At 40.2% G+C, this 23,707-nt stretch overlaps 1 protein-coding gene across 9 annotated transcripts; it reads left to right on the top strand.

Annotated features, from left to right (window-relative positions):
* LOC111867675 (SET domain-containing protein SmydA-8) lies at window positions 1-22,192 on the top strand. Of its 9 annotated transcripts, none has more exons than XM_033752753.1 (6): window positions 1-53; window positions 7,877-8,056; window positions 14,459-14,873; window positions 18,098-18,382; window positions 19,105-19,636; window positions 21,705-22,192. In XM_033752753.1, the coding sequence occupies exons 1-6, from the start codon at window positions 46-48 to the stop codon at window positions 22,043-22,045; spliced, it is 1,761 nt and encodes a 586-aa protein (XP_033608644.1). In that variant the 5' UTR covers window positions 1-45; the 3' UTR covers window positions 22,046-22,192. The 9 variants fall into 9 exon arrangements, with proteins under 9 accessions (XP_033608644.1, XP_023713492.1, XP_023713487.1 ...); XM_023857724.1 differs by lacking the exon at window positions 1-53 and adding an exon at window positions 489-559; XM_023857719.2 differs by lacking the exon at window positions 1-53 and adding an exon at window positions 552-623.
* The last annotated feature ends 1,515 nt before the right edge of the window (window positions 22,193-23,707 follow it).

Below are 23,707 nucleotides of genomic sequence, written 5' to 3'. Positions count from 1 at the left end.
CTGTGAATGTAACTAGTCACCTCTGTCAGCTCTCAATGAGTCTTCATGGAGAGGTATTTACACCCTGGAATAACTCTACGTTTAACTTTCACTGAATTATGATTTGAGAGGTGGGACATTTGTGCTTAAGCCACAGTACAAGCTGTCCTGAGCTACATGTTATAAATTAAAAATCAATATTACGGGGAAATTAATTCTGTCAGTTTCATCTTCGTAAAAGAATTATGTTTCCAATATAAAAGGTCCCACATTGCCAATGAATTTAATTTTTGTTAAACCCGAATATCTCTATTAGGACCTCTTAATATGTGTCACAGGCGGACATCGACGCAGTGACGGCTGCACACCTCACACTCTCCTTCATGTGCCAACAAGTCATTAGTATGGAAGCGCAAGATAATGAGACCCACGCTAAAATTAAAGCATGCGTTTAGATTAAAATAGAAACCATCAGTCCCGAGCCAAGAACGTCGGAACAAGGGACCAAAGAAAGATAGATGACTGTCTGGATCACAGAGTAAAAGGGGAAGGGGTTTAACAGCTACTTGCAGTGCTTGAAGTACGACCAACTTGCTAAATTGAAGAGTTTAGACTCGTGCAGTAGCTGTTGTGATGATAATGCTGTTTGTGTGCTATTTAGATGAGGTTTCATAACTACGTAACATAACGTGTGTTATCAGTTAAGTTTATTTTGTCATAGTGTCACAACCGGCTAGCCTGTAATGTCGTCACTAGGAGGATCAGGACTCGAGTGATCTGTACCAAAATATGATGACGACGTAAAGTCATGGGAATTACACCAAGGAGAAACTAAGCATTTTAATCTTGGATTTCAGGTTTTTACCATGATCCGTACATAACTTGTTGGCATTTTCTTCTACGATTTTGATGGCGTGTATTAGTGTAAACGATTTCGGAAGGAAATACTGCCTCAAACTTCAGGGTAGAAGTGATGAAATATGACGCATATAGTAAAGGATGGGCAGGAATTAAATAAGTGTAATTTCGAAATTTCCATGTAAACAGAAATGATGAATTGAGATACAGTACACTGCACAATGCCTGTAACTGTACGCAATGTCCGAATTTCGGCCTCATTAGGCGTAAACAACAATGTTCTGTTTGAAACAGAAAGATAATTTATATCTACATAAACGCTGAGGGAATTATTAGTGGGTGATATACGAAATGTTGCGGTGTGTAGTATTTAATAACCATATCAGTATTTTGTTGAATACAATCAATTTTCTGAAGTACATTAGATATTCACGACTTATGGCGTTACTTCAGTGTTCATGTGATTGACTGTCATTAATTAGACAAAATTATTATTATTTTTTAAATTTATGGTTAATGACAAATTTTGGGATCGAACTCAGAATTTTTAGAATATAATTCCTTAATTTTATGAAAAAGGACAGTCCACATAACACTCTGAAGTTGAAGGCAGATTATTTTTCAAGAGTGTTATTTCAACGATAACGGGAAATTTAACGTGTGTATCTGAATGACACGCAAGTGCCAAGTTTGAAATGTGTACACGTGATACAAGTCACGCAGGCCTAGTGAGTGCGTGTAGACCTAATTAATACATGGTGCTGATATGGCGGCCCGAATATTTGTGACACAAGAAAAGCTGAAATAACTTATTTCCTTTTTAATATATTTGAGTTAAACCCCAAAATTAAAAAATTTTAAAATGTTCACATACATTTTGACTGCTGGAGTGTAATCAAAGAACCTTCTTCTACTAAGCATTTTTACGTGGTAACGTATATTTTTTCTTGCTGAAGAGCCAAGAACAGTTAGTTCTAACTGCTGCATAACGACAAGATATTATCAAATGCCATAAATTCGTTCTAGAATGGACACTGTTATTAAGAGAGATACCTCACACATATCACGGAAATGGTTATAATATGAATTAAGTATACTCGTTTAATGCTTATTTCTTTAGTATTTGTTTCTTAGTTTCATTAACTATGCTCTCTCAACTACAAGGTTCGTCGGATGTGAAAGTACGAGTAGTTTAAGGTTACAAATAATGAGGTAATCACTGTAATCAATCCTCACTTTGTGTTCCTCCAGACTGTAAATAAAAATATTCAAGTACACAATCATGAAAACAATTTCCACAAGATGGGGAAGGTAAACATGCTTGCCTCACAAAATTTACGATGCTGAATTATTTGTTCCAAGGTGTCACTGCAATTTTAAGCAGTATGTAGTAATTCTAAATGTCTTTGTCACACACACTAGGACCCTGTTTTTCTTCAGCCTTTTACTTTCATTGTATCCAAGATGAACTACCACTCTCTCTCTTTCAAGTATTAATTCTTTCTAAATATTATTTAAAAATAAAATTTCCATTGTCTCCATGATAAAGACCAATTTGTGAATTCAGTTTCGGGAAAAATAATCACTTTTTATTCAGATAATATTATGAAACACATAAATACACTCTGTGAGCAAAATTCGGAGTTTTTAATACACGTAATATAGCATGTGGCCACGGTAGCCGAGCGGTCTAAGGCATGCACTGTCTTCGCTCACTCGGAATCCGGGATCGTGGGTTCGAATCCTACTCAGGGCATGGATGTTTGTGTGCGTTTTTCTGTGTTTGTGTACAGGTAGAGGCCTTGCGACGAGCTGACCACCCGCCCAAGGAATCCTACCGTATGTGTAAGATCTAGAAAAACCGAAGTGAACGGAGAAGTTCATGGAGGTAGGCCTAGGCCCAAATAAGGGCTGTAGCGCCAATGAAAAAAATATATAGCATGTGATGCATATAGCAACAACAGTGCATTAAGTGGATAATAATTAAGGAGTGCTTCTTGCAGAAATATTTACTTGTAATTTATTTAACGACGTTGCCAATAGCAATCATTATGCAACACTGCACTGTATCACGATTAATTAACAAAGTACTAATTAAAATTTTCGGTTTCTTCCTCAGCATGTTCGCAACACACTTTCGATATTAAATCGGATATACTGCTCACAAAAATGGCAGTAAAATGTTAAAACACGCACAGGCTTTGTTATTCTGTTTTTCTTACGCAAGACATAAGAACATGCCGGTCACGGTAGCCGAGCGGTCTAAGGCATGCACTGTCTTCGCTCGCTCGGAAGCCGGGATCGTGGGTTCGAATCAGGACATGGATGTTTAGTTTGTGTGTGTGTGCGTTTTTCTGTGTTTGTGTACAGGTAGAGGCCTTGCGACGAGCTGATCACCCGCCCAATGAGTCCTACCGAATGTTTAAGATCTAGTAAACCGAAGTGAAACGGAGGGTTTCATGGAGGTAGGCCTAGGCCCAAACTGGGGGCTGTAGCGCCACAGAAAAAAAAGACATAAAAAAGAACATACGTATTTGGAAGGGTAGTAAACGAAGCGGTCGTGGCCTAATTCGTGGTTATATCCCGTAATTTATCTGGAGGAACCGAGGAAAACCACCGTTTCATTTAACATTTCATTTAGTGGGGGGGGTGGGGGGTGGAGTCCAACTTGGTCCACTCGGCACGGCGGCCACTGGTTGGCCCACTGTAACCTGCCCCGGATGATTATGATGATGGAGATTTTGGTGGAATGAAGATTGGCAGGGGAAACCAAAGTACTCGGAGAAAACCTGCCCCAGCGCCAATTTGTCCACAACAAATCCCACTTGACCAGATCCCGGGATCGAACCCGGGCCTCCGCGGTGGGAAGCCAGCGACTAACCGCTTGAGCTATGGCGCTGCCATTTCATTTAACATAGCCGATTTAGAGGCAATCGGGATCTCCAAAATACGACGCAGGAGAGCAGTCACCTCAGCCGCAGTGTTCGGTGTTTCTTTGGAGGTAAAGACGCTATACATTATGGCATGTGCATATAGCTGTACTAAACACTGGTATACGTACTTCTGGCGTGAACACGGATTCGAGGGGAAAAAATCAATGATGACTTTTCCAAGAGAAGTGTCACCACATTATGTGCTACTTCATGCTGCGACAGAATGAATTTTCTTCGAAAGCAGTGTCTGTTATCCGGGTCCTATATGCAGTAATCGACTGCTGAAGAATTAGTGTTTATTTCTTCTCTTGCTATTTTATAAGCGGCACGTATATTTCTGCGCCATGTATACATGGTATAACAACTTTTACTCATTCGGAAAATTATATGCTAACTCGTTACCGGTAGAACCTGAAGGTTCAGCATGCCTCGCCATTCCAGGTTATCCTGAATTAATGCCATTTAACTCCTATTTTAGTATCATTTCCCCAAGAGCAATTATGTTATTATCTTCTCCTTTCCTTATTGGCATTCCAAAGAGCATCTTTCCAAAAGATTCATCATCAATAATGTTTCTACAGCCCTTTGTTGGGCCCTGGCCTCTTCTTCGGTTACGTAATATTTTTCACACAGACGGTAGGACTCCTTGAACAGGGGATCAGCCTGCCACAAGACCGCTACCTACACACAGAACGACACAAACACAAAATAAACGCACACACAAACATCCATATCTTGAATGGGATTCGAATCCACGGTCCCAGCGTTCCAGCGAAGACAGTTCATGCCTTAACACGCCCGACCACTTTGATCGGCTTCCAACAGGTTATCCCATCAAAATCCAGGACGTATTCCTGATATTTCTTGAATTACGAGCATACTGTATGTGCAAGTCATAGTAACGTCTCCAATGACGGCCGTAATAACACCAGATTAACAACATGTCTCTATACGTATCACCCGTCAGTTTCTATCAGGTCAGAATGTGAACCTGAGCACTTTGTTTTCAGAAACTTGTATTTTGAGTTATTTTTTAGAAATAAGAGATTACATTTCACAAATAAACAGAACAGCTCTGGATTAAAATAATTTGTGTGTTAAAAGGTAAAGATATTGTAGGACACAAAATTCTGGATTATAATATGCCTTTAAAGGTTATTTTAGTAGGCCTCTGTTTGGTTACATATCTCTACATTCAAGTGAACAAGTGGACTGAATGGTAGGAAGCATTACCCGAGTTCAGTCGCCTCTTAATTTCCTCCTGTAACAGGTTTCGATCTGTTATCGTTGTTCCAAAATATCTGAACTGTGTCACATTTTCAAAACATCTGTTTCATATCTTTATGTCATGATTTTGCCCTGCATTTTGGTGACGAGACAGCAACATATACTTAGTTTTCTCTCTCCTTACTTCTAGACCAACCTCTTTACTTGCGCCAATTAAAGTTCGTGTGTTTTTCTTTATGGTATCTACATTATCACCCAGTAGATTCAACTCATCGGCATAGACCAACAGCTGATGAGTCCCGTTTAATTTCAGTCCCACCTGGTTTCCCTGGACCTTCCTAATTGCATATTCTAAGGCAAAGTTGAAAAGGAGTGGCGATAAAGCATCTCATTGTTTTAGAACCTTCTGGATAGGAAATTTGTCAGACAAATGTTTACCTACACGGACTTTACTATACGTTTCGTTTAAACACATTTTAATTAACCTAACTAGTTTCATGGGTATCCCAGACTCTATCAGAATATTGTACAATACTTCCTTCCTGACTAAATCATAGGCTTCCTTGCTGAATAGCTGATGTACTGTCTCAACGTGCTCCCATTTTTTCCTTCAATATCTGACGAATGCAAAAGATCTGATCTGTAGTTGATCTGTTACGTCGAAACCTACACTGATGATCCTCAATAATTTCATCTATATATGGACTTAAACTTGAGAGATGAATATTAGATAAAATTTTGTATGAAGTTGATAGCAGTGATATCCCCCGATAATTACTACAGTCAGTTTTATTACCCTTCTTGTGAACTGGTACAATAATAGACCCATTCCACTGATCAGGCAATTTTTCCTTATGCCAAATAGAAATAATTAGATTGTGATTCTTAGAATGTAATATTTCACCCCTTGCTTGAATAAGTTCTGCTGGAATTTGATCACAACCTGGCGATTTATACCGTTTCAATTTTGCAGTAGCACTTTAAACCTCAAAAGGGCTAGGATCAGGTATTAACGGCTCAGCTGTGTGGATTTCTGTCTGCCTAACATCACTGACCCTATGTACATTCAATAACTTAAGAGTAGTTCCTCCACCTATTCAAAATGTTGAGGGAATCTGCAAGCAGGTCACCATTCTCATCCTTCACTAAGTTACTGCTAGGCTGGTAACCCCTCTTAAAGTCATTTATTCCTCTATACAGGTCTCTAATGTTCTTGTTCTTACTGTTCATTGCAAGCTCATCAATTTTGTCTTTCAGATATTCCCTCTTTTTGTTCCTGAAATGCCTGCTGGTTTCACGTCTTATGTTGTTCGGATTATTCCCGGTAACTCGCTTGGATCCTGTAACCATTGCAATTTGGCCTGCTTTCTTTGATCTAATAATTTTGAGCATCCTTCATCGAACCATGGCTTATGCTTCTTCAGTTCATAATAACCTAGACTCTCTTCGGCAGACATTTTTATATTCTCTCTAATAGTTTCCCAAGTTTTATTAACATCCACCTCAGTGTCCAAGTTTTCCAAAGCCGTGAACCTATTTGAGATTTCAACACGATACTGCTCTTTACCCTCTACCTCATTTACTTTCTTGAGATTGAACCCCTCCATATGAACTCTGTGTGTGTTTGTTTGCTCACTGCCAGCCTTTCCCTAACCTTTGCCACCACCAGGCAGTGGTCAGTATCACAATCTGCTGCCCTGCATGATCGGACACCAGTTATACTTGAGTGCCGTCTCCTATTTATCTATGAAAATATGGTCTAGTTGATAGTGTATCTTCCCATCCGGAGATGTCCAAGTAAATTTATGGATGTTACAATGTGGGAACATTTTACTTTTGACAGTAAGATTTTTGATTTGGCAAAGTTTACTACTCTAACTCCATTATCATTACTAATTTCATGCAAACTCTCATTCCCAATCGTTGGTTTTAAAATGTCTTCCCTTCCTACTTTGGTATTGAAATCTCCCAACAAAATTTTCATAGAGTACTTCGGGAATTTATCAAATACATGTTCTAGTTCTTCATAGAATCTATCCGTTATGTCATCAATTTTATCTTCTGTTGGGCCGTGAACATTCATAACAATGCTATCACACCAGCGACCTTCTAGTATTATATGACATCCTATCACTAACGAACTCTACCTGATACGATTCTCTTATGTACGAAAAAACCTGTACCTAATTCATGATTTTCATTCCCCTTTCCATAGAAATATGTATAGTCTCCTGCTGGTGCGATGCCACCTCCATCACATCTGACCTCCTGTACTCCCGCTAAATCTAACTTATATTTCAAGATTTCTTCTGCCACTGCCCTGAGCGAACCTGCCCTATACAAACTTCGTACATTCCAAGTGCCAAATCTCATATCCATTTCCATTAGCTTAGGCCGTTTATCCAAGGAATTGGTGCAGGTCCGAGGCTTTGTTTTCATTTTCGTAACAAAGTAATTTTTTAGGGTGAGGAGTTGTTAGCCCCACGCCCAATTCCCAAGCTGGAGGGCCACCCCTTTTCGGCTGTCCGCGACTGCTTATTCAATATATTCACAGCTTCCCCCCAAAACTGGAGGGCGTCTTCTCCATCCGCAACCTGAGGACGCGCCATGCCATGGTGACAGGGACCCACCTAACATGGACTTTCAACTGACTACCCGGCGTTATATTTCAGAAGATAGAACGCTTCTTAACGACCGCTGTGAGAACCTCAAATCCTACAACACTGCAGTTGATATAGGGTCGTTACATAATCTACAAACCAAATGGAACATGACACGTCATGTCTGTGCAACACATGCTCACTCTTGTAACCCCTTTGAAGTTTTGTTTTATGAAACAGCGTAATTTTATTTCACATTATAGTATTTATTGTTCGCAGGATGAGCAACGTGGGGTCGCGTGACCGGTGTGCGGTGTGTGGGAAAGCCGTCATGTCTGTGTTGTGCTCGCAGTGCGAGAACGTGGCTTACTGCGGGCTCGAGCACCAGAGAAGCCACTGGCCGGAGCACAAAAGTCTCTGCAGCCCCTACAGCATCGAGCGGACCGACACACTTGGCAGGTGAACAATACAGTCCGTATCAGACCCAGAAAAAGGAGAATTGATATCAGATCATTGTAAACAGCATTTGTTATTTATAGGTCTGTATGGTTTACCTGTAATCTTCACGTTCTGACTCCTAGCCAGTAGTCAGGCAAATAGAACACCATAGAAGTGTCTGAGGTTTTCTTGACATGAGTGCCGTTACAAACACTAAATCCAGACATTATCCGTCGTCCTGTGTTTTTTTTTATTTAAATCGCAGCGTTCAGGAGATGCATTCTGTCTTCGTCTCTGTCTCTGTCTCCGAAAGGTTGTTTTAATATAAAACAGGATGATGGATAATGTCCATAAACTCAGTATTTTTATTAAGGTACTATCGTCACATATTTTAGATGACTTCCATTGTTTTACTAATAACATTCCTAACAGATGCCAGGGCACGCGGTAACGTAGTTGGTCGAGGCACTATGCTACAAGCCGAAAGGACACGGGTTCGATTCCCGATGAGGTCACTGAATTTTTAAATTTACCTAATCTTTCCAGCCGCACTATGGCCCTTGATTCGACTCGGTCTCTAACAGGAATCTTCCTGGGTTTAAAGAGCGGCCGGGGCGTAAGGCTGACAACTTCACCGCCATCTGCGAGCCGATTTTCTGGAAAATGTGGGAACCTCGACGTCTTACCACCCTATTGGCCTCCACGACTAATTACAGAGAGAGCTTTATATTTATTAATAAGATTTACCACTTAATATAGGAATATTTTCACACTGTATGAAACGTATAAGAAAGAACAACTTCCGCAGAGGTCCCGAGTCAGTAAAATTAATTTTGAGTGCATGAGGATACCAAGCGGTCTTCCACTAAGAAACTAGCGACGCTCGACAAAACTTGGTTTCTGAAATTGTTCTTTATTGTTTACTTTTGTCGCTATCAGTATAGCGTTGATTGGTAGGATGACTGATGTGTAAGGAAACGGTTATGGCCTATTCCAAAGTTATATCCCGACATTTGCCTGGAGAGACTAAAGGAACCCTGGAAAAGTCCCAGTTAATAGTCCATGTCCCGCCAAGCTTTGAACTGAGCACCTCACGCGATAAAATTTGGAAACGTTACAGACTGTACCAACTTACTCAATTGTTTTCATACACTGTTCTGTTTGTTACTCATATTCTGGCTACAATCTAGTCAAATTTCGTATTCTTAATTCTCTGTCTTGATATTCATCAGAGCATAGCATGAGCTCTCGACTGGGGCCAGCATAGGGATTAGCCAGCAGAAGCTGCCTAAGGACTAAACCATCCGGAAGACTGATGATTTTCCGCCGGAAATTAGGAGCCCTCCACTCACACAGAACTTCAGGTGGTCAGTTCAGACTGATTTCTGCGTTCGTGTAAGAGGAAGGTTCGTGATTTCAAACCTCACAGAAGACACTCTCTTTTATTAAAACATTTAAATATCTTGCATCTCACTAGCTAGTTTACAGCTGACACATAAAAATGACCACTCTAACCTTATTCAGAGAGAGGGAGACCAGTAATTTTTTTAAACCATGAGCTGGGAGTTCGAACATTACACATGACAATTTGTTTTGATGAAAAGTTCGAAAATATCCAAAAATATAATATTTTTCATGCTTTGAAAATTAAGGGCAACTTTCACAACTTTTTAATTAAGTTAAGAAGCTGTGATTTTAAAGGTAAGTTACTTTGAGTTCAAAAATGATATTAAAAAAATTAATTGGTAGTAATGAAAATTTCTGCATCATTTAACCATCGAGATTACTTCTTTTGTATTCTGGTTATAGAAAGATCACTCAGTATATTTAACTCAAGATAAGAGGAAGTCTTATAAATCGAATATAGTGCTTTCTTATCTTACCTACTTATTATGTAGCTAAGCCCTTCTTGAGGAGTAGCCAAATCTGCAGCTACTCAAGAATTTCCCAGCATTTTATGGAACCCGAAGGTTCATTAAGTGCTTTCTTATCTTACACAAGGAAATTATTTTCCATAGAAATTTGTAATCTGTCGTGCGAATTATCAAAATTGCTAAAAGCCTGTCTCTCAATTGCATCACCCAATAAACTTCAGGTTCAAATATCTGGAAATATTCATCTCCGTCCCATTTCACAGTTGAAAGAATTTTCGTTAAAGATTTGACATTAGATGGTTCTGAAAAAAGAAATTGCCAAGCGCATTCCAAGTTTGGTTAAAATCGAACAAACATAAGGAAAACTTTATTCAAAGACCTATTTGCGATTCTGCACATTTCTAGCGTAACTCGCTAAGTACCGGTACTTCTTCTAGGACAAACGTTGTAAGGAATAACATAACACGTATGTTACGAAAATACGTATATATTTCCGTAAGCCTTACTGGATCTCGAGATAATTAAACAGAAATTAGTTTGTGCTGCGTCGTATCAAAACTGCAGGAAAGTTCGATTGATTTTGCCACCACCCAACCGGGTGGTTTTATACTAAATATAAAACAGAATCAATTATTAGAATTAATGAAATGAAAATCTTCAGGCAAAGGTCAACATAAGAATTCTTACACTATGGTACATTACCTAAACGTTGTTTATTTCTGTAGCTTCTGTCGCATTTTTGTTAAATGTGATACAGGAAACAACAACAAAGAATTGTTAACAATAATTTTAATTCAGGCGGAATTGGTCAATTTGAACACTCTATTTGCAACTCTGATCTATGTCGGTATGTTTATCTCGTAAAGCAACAATTGTTTCAGGCATAATCAATAGATAAATGTGAAGCTGTCCCTATGCGTAATTAATTAATCATCATGCCACGAAGACGTATGAGGGAGTGGAGGTATATTTCCACCATTTCTTTACTTCGGCACTAGATGGAGGTGTGTTGTCAGCTTCATGACTCCAGTCGCTCTATCCTCGAGGAAAGAGCCTCCGACATCCAGTGAATAGCAGACTGGGTGAGCTCTAGAGATGGTCTGGACACTGTGGGGAAGATAAATTCTTACCTCTGCCGGGGAACGAATCCCGGCCATCCAGCTCCCTGTCTCTAACATCGAGTAAGCTACTTCGGATCAACTTCTAGGTGTTTGATTTCAATTATTTTCATTGAAACTACTGAGAGATACTGAGAAGATAAAATATGTAATGTCATCTGCCGACAAATTACTTCAGAATCGTACGTCTTTACATCTCTTATCAGAAAAACAAACATTCAACTACACAAATTGTACTTTTACCTGAAGTTTTGTTTTGGTCTGATACTACTTCTCTCACCTTGAAAGAAGAACATGGTTTGAAAGTGTCTGAATACAGAATGACGAGGAGAATATTTGGCCCCAAGACGGTACAAGCGACAGGAGGCTGAAGAAAATAGCATAATGAGAAGTTTCATAAGTTGTATTTTTCACCAAATTCTATCAGGGCGATCAATTTAATGAGAAGGGCGTGTAGTGATCGTGGGAGAAGTGACAAATATACATTAATAATTGGGCTGGAAACATGATGGGAAAAGACCAATTGGGATGTAAAAGAATAGACGGGAGAATGTTATTAAAACAGATCTTAAAGATATGAATATAAGGGAATGTGGGCCAGGACAGGAAGCAGCGGTTGGCTCTAGTGAATATAATGGTATTTGGGAACCATAAAAGACGGGTGATTTCTCGGCCAGCTGTCAAACTATAAGCTCCTCAAAAAGGGCTCCACTCCATGCGGTTAGTTCATTCATCCTCCCATTCACTTCTAGTCAGTGAACCTAAGATTATATCGTTTTAAATTCCCCCGTAATACAATAAAATTTTTATGTAAAGAGAACCAATGAACACTGAAAAAGCAGTTACACTACATTTTCACACTCAGAAATTAATGGCCGTGGGGATTCGTTGCGCTGACCACGCAGCACCCTCTACCCGCTAAAGTTGGCACTAACGTCGCCGACAAGCGGCGGTTGCTCGGTCGGTATGGTTCGCTTGCGGACTGAAATCACAGAGTTTGTTTTTTGTTTGTTCGTCAAGCTACATATGTTAATTATTAAAGGTTTCCTTACTGTTAGCTGGTCCATTGGCTGATTACTTAATGACGCTACAACGGTTATATATTGTTGAAGATAAAGCGAAAATGACAGTATCATCAAGAAACATGTAACGCGGGTTTTAGGATAGGTCGTGCCTTGCAGAGAAGTCTACAGTGCTGTAAGAGGAACACATTCTTGTTTTTCGTGGTGGGTCTCTGTGTTCTTCGCCCCACGCTCGTGTTTCTTTTGTTTATTTTTATACAAAAAAATAATAACAAAATTCTGCATTTGTCTTCTCAAACTGGAAAAAATGATATTTGCAATTATCCGCTATCATTACCAGTTTTCGAGATAGAGAGTACGACAGTTCTAATATCCACATTCCCAACCGACACCCAATGGTGGAGTGCAGCGCTGTCTTATGGGCACTATGTACTCGTATGCCTTCGTCGTATGAACACACTTGTTACAATAGCTACAGTTCTAGATTTACTCGATAGATGGTGGTGTCATAAATCAGAATTAGGTGAGTCAATATTATCAAACTTAGTTATAAATGCCGCTACTGAATCGATATTAAGTAAACATTACTTCAAACGCTTCAAACCACGAAAATCGTGGGTTATTTGTCTAGCAGACGCCAAAAAGTAGGCTGGAAGACTAGCTTCATCATTTATGGATATTCTGGTAGATTTTTTTATTGCTAGTGGAGTGGGACTAAGTCCCTTGTACTGCGGCCACTTCTGGCCTATTATACCAGCCCCAGATGATAGGTGAGGGTGATTGTGGAGCAATTGGTGGACTGCAGATTGGCAGGGGAACCGAAGTACTCGGAGAAAACCTGCCCCAGCGCCACTTTATCCGTCACAAATCCCACTTGACCAGACCCGGGATCGAACCCGGGCCGCCGCGGTGGGATGCCAGCGACTAACCGTTTGAGCTATGCCGCATTCTGGTAGATAATCCACATCTATATCCTTTGTACACATTTATTGAAATATTAATATTGACACACATGTCCTATAATATTATACAGGATGTTTCACGACTTTAGGGCANCGGCGGTGGCATTTTCGAAAATCAGCTTTAAGCACCAATAAATTCAAATTAAAGGTAATTTCACGAAGTTAACTTTACATTCATACTTTAAATGTATCATGTATTATGCTGGTTTATTATTTTGTTCCGTTTATTGTCAGTAATCGTTACCTTCTATTCTGAGTTTAAAACGGTCATAACTCCGTAACCGTCCAATATCGGACACATGTTTATATGAATTTTTTGATCACAAAGACCTAGGAAATCACCTCCTGCAGTTATGCCCTAAAGTCGTGAAACACCCTGTATAATATAATGAGAGAAATACTACAGGATCATATAAAATGCATGCAATAATAAACGCCCATTTTTAACAATTGCCATTTGGAGGCGCAATTTTGATAAGCAATATTAATTTACTGGCAATTTTATTCGAAATCAGTGGGCTTTAAACGAATATTATAAAATATCTGACATACGTATTTTATGAATACCTAAGTGTTTTGCTTAAGACATTCATCTCTTAGGTGAGTACTCGGAACATAGGCCCAAAAATATATTAAACATTTTAACAAAGTAAGAATACAACTAAATTACAATGAACAGAACTTACATATGTCAATACTTGCCTAACTCCTGTTATACATGAAAACTAACTGAAAGTAAATAGAATCAGAAGATAAACCTAGTATAATAGAATTACCGAATATCGAATTTAATATAAATCTCTGCACTAACTAATTCCATGGAGCTGAGTCCATCTTGAAAAGCCGCCAGTCGCTCAGCTACTCAAGAATTTCCCAACATTTTACGGAACCCGAAAGTTCATTGCTGTGTTCACCCGTCCCTACCCGTCAGCCAGATCAATCCAGTCCATGCCATCCATTATTTCTCTAAGATCCATCCTCCCACCTACGTCAAGGTCTTCATAGTAGTCTCTTCCCTTCTAGCCTTCCCACCAAAATCCTATATGAATCCTCTTCTTTCCATGCTTGCTGCATTCCCTGCCCATTTCACAGTCCTTGACTTGATAATTATAGTTATATTTGGCGAAGAGAGTAAGCTATGAAGCTCCTCATTGTGCAGTTTTCTCTAACCTCCTAAAAGGACGCAAAATATACACAATTTTGCTGGGACACTTAAACAAAGACAGTCTTAAACCGAACCAAATACAAATTTTGCACCATAAAATTTGCGGTAAGTCTGCTACACCGAATATGGACATTGCTACCGGATGGGCTGACACAGCGAAACTCACAGGCACTTTTAGACATATATTTACATATATTTGTATTTGCAAAAGCAGCTGAGAGGAACATTATTATCAAGAAGTTATCCGTCAGCGTGACAAATAACTCTCCATGTTCCCCACAGATATCTGGTCGCAACGCGTGACATCAAACCAGGAGAAGTAATCCTGAAGGAGAAACCGCTGGTGGTGGGTCCTCGAGTGGATTCCTTCCCAATCTGTCTGGCCTGCTACCGGCCCCTCCCGATATATCAGGAGTCCCGCTGTTCACGGTGTTTGGTGGCGCCTGTCTGTGGTGTTCACTGTGAACGCCAGGGAGCGCACAGCGAACCCGAATGTATCTTACTGAGGGAGGCGGTTAAGGAGTACCCAACTCTCCTGTCAGACCAAAGCCAGATAGTACTGCCTTTGCGGTGCCTGCTGAAACTTCGAAATTCACCCACAGATTCCAAGTGGACTTCATTTCTAGAACTGGAATCTCATGAAGAGAAAAGGAGAAACACCCTTATCTGGAGAGATCATCAGCTCAATATAGTAGAGGTAAGCAAGGAGTCTGTCTTGACCAATTAGGTTTGATCAAGCGGTAATGCTTCTGACTTGTATTCAGGAAATCCGCAGTTCGATTCTCGGCCAGGACATTGACTATGCGGGCTAAAATTTATCGTGGGTTTCCTCAGTCTCTCTGAACACGTATAGCTCTAGTACTTAGAGCTGACAGTCCTCCGACGCGGAGTAGAAGAAGTATTGGTAGTGGCGTGGAGAGCTCCAGCATGCCGACAAGTGTGGCGGGGAATGCACTACAGGCGTTCTCAGAAGGAAATAACTTCTTACCTCATTGTGTTGCATAGTGATGGTGGTTTATTCTCGTTGATGGTCACACATCCGATGCTAATTTTTAAGTGCCGAATGATAGACTATTGTGCACTATACACTATTATACACTTTTCACTGTTATATACACGAAGAGTTTATTTACATATTACACGGGTCTATTCTAAAGGGGCAAGATACATACCTATACTCTCTCCTTTGAAACGACACGGACCGCATAGAAAATGACACATCCAACAAATCTTTTGTAGCGTGTGTTCGTTACTGCGTAAACAAGTTTCCGACCCACTGCCTAGCACCGAATAGAGTGGCGTACCTAACCGAGCCGTTGCCTTGCAATGGTAGGAGGGATAAATATGCATACATATCAAATATCATCTATTTCGGGCATTCAAAGGTTATTACAGGGAATACACAGATACACGGACAGGAAGGAGATCGCATAAGCCTACTTCAAGAAAAGTACGCTAAAATTGTGGGAAATGTACTACTGTCCAATTGGCACCCCTTCTCTACTGAAGTTAACTGAGAATACGAAACCAATAATTCGGTGTTGGGTCTGACGCAACTGCTTCTGTAGGAGGAAACTGCAGTGCCTTTTGTAGCTACATCTGTGAGGTTTCTAGACGTGTATTTTTTTTTTTCCCACCTTGGCACTACAGCCCCAGTGGGCCTAGGCCTACCTCCATGAACTCCGTTAACTTCGGAGACGTGTATAGCTGAATTTAATTTTAGTTTTGGAAGCAAATGTACTTGAGAAACACATAATAAATTCTGCAACGTGACTTGTATGAAGACAGGAGTCCCACAGCTTCAATTTCAGTTGCAAATACACGGTAACATTTGCTGGCTTCTTTTGAAGTAAGGCATTGTTATCTCTTCTTACATCCCCGCCCAAAACCCCGCTCCACTTTACTGCAAATTCTGACTATGATCGATGAAACAAGTAATATAAAAATTATATTAAAGAAAACCAAGCGTCGCGGACGAGTGGGTAGCTCATCTGTTCCACACTCGGGAGGTCCGTGTTTACATCATAGCCTACAGACCGTCCATCTTGACTGAGATACTTTATGGTTTTCCACAGTCCTTAAGTCAGATGTCAATGTATCTACTACATCTTCCTTCCACATTCCTTCCAATTCATTATTCAATAATCATTCTGTGATTTGACACTATTATATTCTGAAATACTGAGAGCATTAATAAATTAATGAAAAATAACTGTAAATGAAAATGTTGACACCAGCCAGAAAAATTATTTGTTGCCCCGGGTTTAAACAAGGGTTAATCGGGACTCCCTTAGTTATTCGACTCAAATTAGTTTCTTCCTATGAGATTCAAATTCACGACTCCTTGTTTGCAAAACCAGTGTTATGCCTGTGAGCTAAGAAGCATAACCACAACTTCTTTTCTTATGTAGACCACGAAGATGCCGCCAGCTAATTTGATAATTTGACAAAATTCCTTCTGTTCGTAGATTAAATTTTACAGCCCATTTTTTGGAAGATCTTTGCTTTACTGCTCTGAGAATATTCATCATCTGTAAAACCACAAAATATATGGTTACGTTACTGAATAATTTGGAATTATATGATGAACGGAAATTGTCTCATGTGACATTTGAATTCACAGCAGCAGACCTAGAACTCCAGTGTCCGACTTAATGTGTTGAATGGGTGATTCCATATTATCAAATAAAAAATCCAGAGAATTTTAACGTATCTCTGGCCGACAACATTAGTCCTTCATAACAAAAATACACATAGAAACGAATTATCAAACACATTATAGTAATTGGGGCACGCGGTAGTGTAGTTGGTTGAGGCATTATGCCACAAGCCGGAAGGTCGCGGGTTCGGGTCCCGATGAGCTTGATTTTTCAATTTACCCAATCCTTCCAGCCGCACTATGGTCATAGGGTCGATTCAGCCTCTAACAGAAATGAATATAAGGAATCTTCCTGGAGGGTAAAGGGCAGCCGGCGCGTAAGGCTGATAAACTTACCGCCATCTGCGAGCCGATTTTCTAGAGAAACTGTGGTAGCCTCGACGTCTCACAACCCTATCGGCCTCCACGGTCTGTTACAGGGATAGCTTTACTCTTACCGTTACCATTATTATAATTACCTTTGTAATATATGTTATCAGCCGGTCACGGTAGCCGAGCGGTCTAAGGCATGTACTATCTTCGCTCGCTTGGAAGCCGGGATCGTGGGTTCGAATCCCACTCAGGGCATGGATGTTTAGTTTGTGTGTGTGCGTTTTCTGTGTTTGTGTACAAGTAGAGGCCTTGCGAAGAGCTGATCACCCGTTCAAGGAGTCCTACCGAATGTGTAAGATCTAGAAAAACCGAAATGAACGGAGAAGTTCATGGAGGTAGGCCTAGGCCCACTGGGGCTGTAGTGCCAAGGAAGAAAAAAGTGTTATCATTTCCCTATAGTTCTCTACTAATCTAGTGTTTGTCTAGTTCTGAACTGAGGCGGCTATATACATGTAGGTTTGAGAGCGAGGTAGGAGAAGGGTTCTAATGAAAACTGCGTGATGTTTATCTCTACAATTTGTGGCCCTACTCTTCAAGAACGTAATAAGGGAAATGAAATGGGAGAAACATTTGGTACTTATGGGAGGTATGAGAAACACATACAAAATCTGAGTAGAAAAATATGCAAGGAAGACACTACTTGGGATCCCTAGGCATACATGTTATTGAAATACTCCTATATCTTAGTGGAACATGATGCGAGAATATGCACTGCATTCACAGAGAGAAGCTCTGAGCTCGTTTGAGCACAAACGAAACATTCGGGCTCAATAAAATGAAGAAAATTAATTGATCAGCTCAGATTTTTAAGAACGTATCTGCTCAATGGAGATAATCAGTTAGTTGTGTAATTAGTGTCGATAGTTGAATTGTCAACTGATGGTGTTCAGGTGCTCCGAGATCATGGTCTGCTCGCACCGACGGAAGACGCAGATCTCGTGCAGAGAATATGCGGAATTCTGGACGTGAACAGTTTCGAAGTTCGAGGTCCGCCATCGAAAGCCGGAGTGACGGAGAGGTTGAGGGGAGTGTACCTGAGGGCCGCACTCATGGCTCACGACTGTGTAGCCAATACGCACTTGGCTGTGGACGACGACTTTCAGATGATCGTTCATGCTAGCATACCTATACCACGAGGACATCCGATTTACTTCAACTACACAAGCGCTATGCAGGTATACCATCAAGCTGCATTGCTTATTACATGTCGCGATTGATGTGTACTAAGAAATACTTCCCCATCTTTTGTTAAATGATAATCCAACACCGAAATTCTGAGGAAAATTGGACAACATTTATTTTTTTTTTCTGAGGCCTAAAAACCTTCTTAAAAGTTAAACTTGTTACTACTGCTTAAATAGCCCCACGTGGAAACAGGTTGGGTAACACCACTTCAGCTCTAAAAGTAGTAGAAGACGACGAAAATGGAACCCGGTTCCTTGGGGTATAACTGAGCCACTCTAATATTCTGGGACATAAATACAGAGACCAGGTCCTCCAGGGTGCGGGTTGGACGCAAGGCTGACGACTTTGATCTGTAAAAAAATATTATTATTGCAAAATCCAAAGAAGTGAAAGCCAGATTGTCTACTTGAAGATAAATCTGGCAGAATCTTCTACAGACACTATAGCTCAGGAAGGGCTGTTCTGCTAACGATAATATCGATTCTTTAGTAAAGTAATATTCTGCTTTAAAGATGTTTTTACATGAAGATATTCTTTAATATTAAATGTTATCAGTACCTTCATATTGGTTTGGCAACGGATGCCATTTAAGTTTGTGTCGGGTCAGAGTTAGCTATGTGGGGGACTCGGTGTATATATATTTTTATGGAATTTAAATAACAGATTATATTGTTAATTCCAAATTAGTTACTGATGCTTTTATTTCTGCTAGGGTACCTGGGATAGACAAACGCATCTACGAGAAGGAAAATATTTCGACTGTACCTGCAAAAGATGTTCTGACCCCACTGAACTCGAAACTCACATGAGCTCCATCTGGTGTGTTCGCTGTCATGAAGGTTTTGTCGTATCAACAAACCCCATAGGAACCAGAAGTCCGTTACAAGAAAGCAAACAAGTGAAGACGGCTTCAACGAACACTGACTGGGAATGCAAGACCTGTCAGCATCGATACAGGTTCAGCCTCATAGCAACAACTGTATCTTTGGCGCGTGATCTATTCTGTGACGTCGACAAAAGTGACACCAGAGCTATGGAAGCTCTCTTGCGTAAACTGTTAAGAACATTTACACCTCAGCATTTTGTGATATTAGAAGTGAAACAGGCTTTAGTAGCTGCATATCGAGATATGATTATTCGACAGCCGAATCCTACCAGGAGTGTTTTAAACAGGAAGACTGAACTCTGTCAAGATATGCTTCCGGTCATCCAAGTGATTGAGCCAGGAATTTCTAGGCTTAAAGGTATCACATTTCCTCCCTCGTTAAACACAAACGCTTCGCAGAGCATACACCTCATGCGTGTGAGATTTACCAGGCTTTTATGCCATGATGACATATTATACTATTTAATATTTACGCTTCGGTCTTATGGGGGCAGCGGTAAGAGTCGGTTGAGGCGGAAGGTCGCGGGTTCAAGTCCCGGTGAGGTCATTGGATTTTTTTCAATTGACCTAATCCTTCCAGCCGCACTATGACCCTGGGGTCGACTCAGCCTCTAACAAAAATGAGTACCAGGAATATTCTTGCAATATTTTGGGGGGTAAAGGGCGGCCGGCGCGTAGGGCTGGCAACCTTACCGCCATCTATGAACCGATTGTCTAGAAAATGTGGGACCCTCAACGTCTCACAACCCTATGGGCCTCCACGGCCTGTTACAGGGATAGCTTTACTTTTTTATTTTTATTTTACTTTTACTTCGGGCTTATATTTATGCATTGTTGAGACATACTAGGCACTTGAACACACGGACACAGGAAAGACTGAATATTATTTGCGCAGTCCATTAATCCATATTTAGCTCAGTACAAGTATTAAAAGCCCTTACTTTAGTCTAAGTACATTACTTCGTCTAGATATTGTGTAATTTATAGCTTTTAGTACTATTAATACCATAAGTAAATATATTTATAATACCACCATACAAATTCAATACATCATGTTACTGTGATTTTAGAATTGTTATCATGTCAAGATATTTCGCACGGATACCATATTTTTTATTTAATTTTTCCTCAAAATAATAAAACTGAAAACCTTGTGAAAGATGTCACCATACTAAATTTCAGTATTCTACAATAGATAATGCTGAAGAAACCAGTCTTCTGGGATGTGGCACCNGGGACAGACACAGGATTTGTATAAGATATTGTGTCGGGGGCGGGGAGATTGGCAAGGTTAAAGGGAGGGGGTTGCTAGGTTAGTCGGTCATGGCCTGTGTAGCCTTGTGGATCTGGCGTCATGTCCCGGGGGTGTTTTTTTAGGGAACAGATGAGAGGCTTCCATGACTTGCTGAGACACGGTCTCTTCGCTTGCGGAGTTCTTATTTTTCCTTCTACCCTGAAGATGGAGGCGATACGTTCCTGCGAAACGTCGGTTAACACCACATCTACACGGTGCCACATCCCAGAAGCCTGCTTCCTTCATAGTCACCGCCGTGAAAACCTCAAATCTTACAATAGATAATGCTGTTCACACTTAAGAATTTCGTATTGTAGACACGGTGGTATTGTCGATGACAGGGAGATATGAAGTAGCATAGGAAGGTTTCCACTGACATATTGTCCATATCAAGTTTCATCAAAATCGACCAATTACTGCCATTTACTGTGATTACTGCTGTTAGACATACGCAGATCGCTGATAAAGAAACTCTGTTCTTTCAGAATTCTAGAACAATATTAAGAAACGTATTGGACTCTCGGAATTCGCACCTTTCGTATTCTGTAAGAGTAGCAATGCTTGGTCTATGAACATACGTCCATGTTATTTGGCTTGGAAAGAACCACGGTAGTGTATCTGTTCGTTCTCGTCTCTGCTTGCATTTAAAGCCAGTATCTTGATGTCATATTCTTTAATGGGTTTTAGAACTGCCGTATAACGATGGTACGTGATCGCAACCAGAATTTGTATCTTGTTCTTCTTAGCGTTTCAACTGTAAAATTGAAGTATGGAAAGTAAAACAAACAATTAATAACGAATCAAACATTGTGGCCTGATGGGTTATGATACCGTGCAGTCTGATAGGTGGACACCAACGTTTCGTAGAGACCTAATGCCTCCTTCAGAGCCTTAGCTTTCCTCTCGTAATCCTAATTTGGACACCAGCAGGAGCCTTAAATCCTCAGACTCCATTTTTAGTGTGTTTCAGCATTACTAAAGAAGGAACAGTCTTCTAATGTATTTGTATTTGTGCCAACTCTAAAGAGATTAAATGCCATGCAAGTGCATGCAACTAATCCCAAGTCTGAACATTTAAAGTGGCCTCCTAAAAACGACCAGTGATGGATTGTTAATTACACAATTCTTCCAGGAATCGCCCTATATGAGCTGCAGGACTCCATTGTGAAGTTGGCTATCAGGGATATGGAGGCCGGGAACACTTCTAAAGATCTCCTCGTAAGGCTCCGAGGAGCAGAGGTCTCTCTCCGTGAAGCCGTCACTCAGCTCCTATACGAGCCCACACACTCTCCTGAAGGTCAGCTTGCCAGAATCGCCATGCAAGACTTAAAAAGGCTCCGATGCAACATCCAGCATGTGGAGAAAATGATGACTGAGAATGGGCGTGATCACCGGAAATCATCCGCAGCAACGTCGGGTATCTCCAAGAAACGAGACGGAGCGGGAAGGGGAGCAGGTAGAACTAAAAAATGATTATTTGCGAAATGTCGTGTTATTGACTTAGGTCCCACCAAATATTTAAACTTAAATATCGCTAACTGGTCTCTTTATTGTGACAACTGAAATCCTAGTTTAAGGTAGAAAAAAATATGTCGATAAATTGAGGCAGTCAAACTTCCATNCGTCGGTTAACACCACATATACACGGTGCCAAATCCCAGAAGACTGCTTTCTTCCATCGTCTTGGGTATTCACACGTCGGTGCCGCTTTTGCATATTCGGGACCCGCATGTGCCGTATAATTCTGAACATTCTTGAACATGTTCACGCTTTTCAATGCAAGTTGTAATATAAAACGCACAACCGTGAATCCTAATAGTCACTAAACGAGACATCGCTACTACAGATTAACGCTATTTTCTAAAACTCAGCCATGCCACAACACAAGTTAGGAAATGTAAGCATAATTTTTCCGGCGCAATGACTCTCTCGCTTCTCTTTAGATTATATAAAGAAAATAATAAGTAGCTCTAAGCAGTAATATTACGCGAAAGTTGCCATATTTTACATAAATCGAATAATTAAAACTACGACGATCTATTCTAGTAAACATGAAATTAGTATGTAGTTATTCACTGTCAGTTGATATTTATTCAAAACAGTGATAAATAAAAACTGTGTATAGATGAATATCTCATGAAGCATAGGCATCTACTGTCCACTGCGTTACACATATTAAAAATATTATATATGTACTATATAATTGTTGAATACATGCTTCAAAATTGTGTTGTAGTATGAGCATTATATTAAAAGAATAAAAAAGCCTGGTTTCAAAGCACTCAAAACTCAAGACTTTATTTTATTTCCTTTTCTTAATTGCTGTCTTTTAGTCACAACTGAAACATGTGTTTTGGTATAGATTTAGTAAGATCGATAAAGTTCCCAACCTCTCCCCCCCTCATGCACCCTGATCAATTATATTTCAATGAAATACATATATATATATATAAACACACCATACATGCAGACCTATACATTCGGGAGTGTAGAGGACGGAAATTTATCTGATAACTGCCGCGTCGGACTGAAACAAATTATGAATAAAATATTAAGTCTATAAAAATATGTAACTGAGATCCTGCATTTATCATACATTTTATTTCAAATCAGACTGGCTACGGGCTGGACGACCGAGGGGTCGCATTTCGAGTCCCGGTAGTATCAAGAATTTTCTCTTCTCCACGTCGTTCAGACTGGCTCTGGGGCCTACCCAGCCTCCTATCTAATGGGTACTGGGGGCCCCTTCCCCGAAGGTAAGGCGGCCGGTGCGTGAAGCTGACCACTCACCAACTAATACCGAGGTCAAGAGGATGTGGATCTATACATCCACTCCCCCATACGCCTTCATAGCGTAGTGCTTAATTAGTTAAGCACAGGGACAACTTCACCTTTTATTTTAAATCTCTCTTTTGATTGTGATTATCCAACTTTTCTGTAGATAAAATGGGAACTTTCACAAATAACTGAGAAGTTACTTTAAATTTATTTGACATCACGTGTTATACCATTTGCAAATAAAAATGTAATAATATGGCGAAATATATTTCAAGTATGAAGAAAAATTTGAGCCACAAAACAGATCGGTGCACGGGATATTTGGAGAATTCAGAGAAAAGAATTACGTATTATTGG

The sequence above is a fragment of the Cryptotermes secundus genome, unplaced genomic scaffold (assembly GCF_002891405.2).
Source record: "Cryptotermes secundus unplaced genomic scaffold, Csec_1.0 scaffold931, whole genome shotgun sequence".
NCBI lineage: Eukaryota > Metazoa > Arthropoda > Insecta > Blattodea > Kalotermitidae > Cryptotermes > Cryptotermes secundus.
This window is presented reverse-complemented; position numbering and strand designations above follow the sequence as displayed.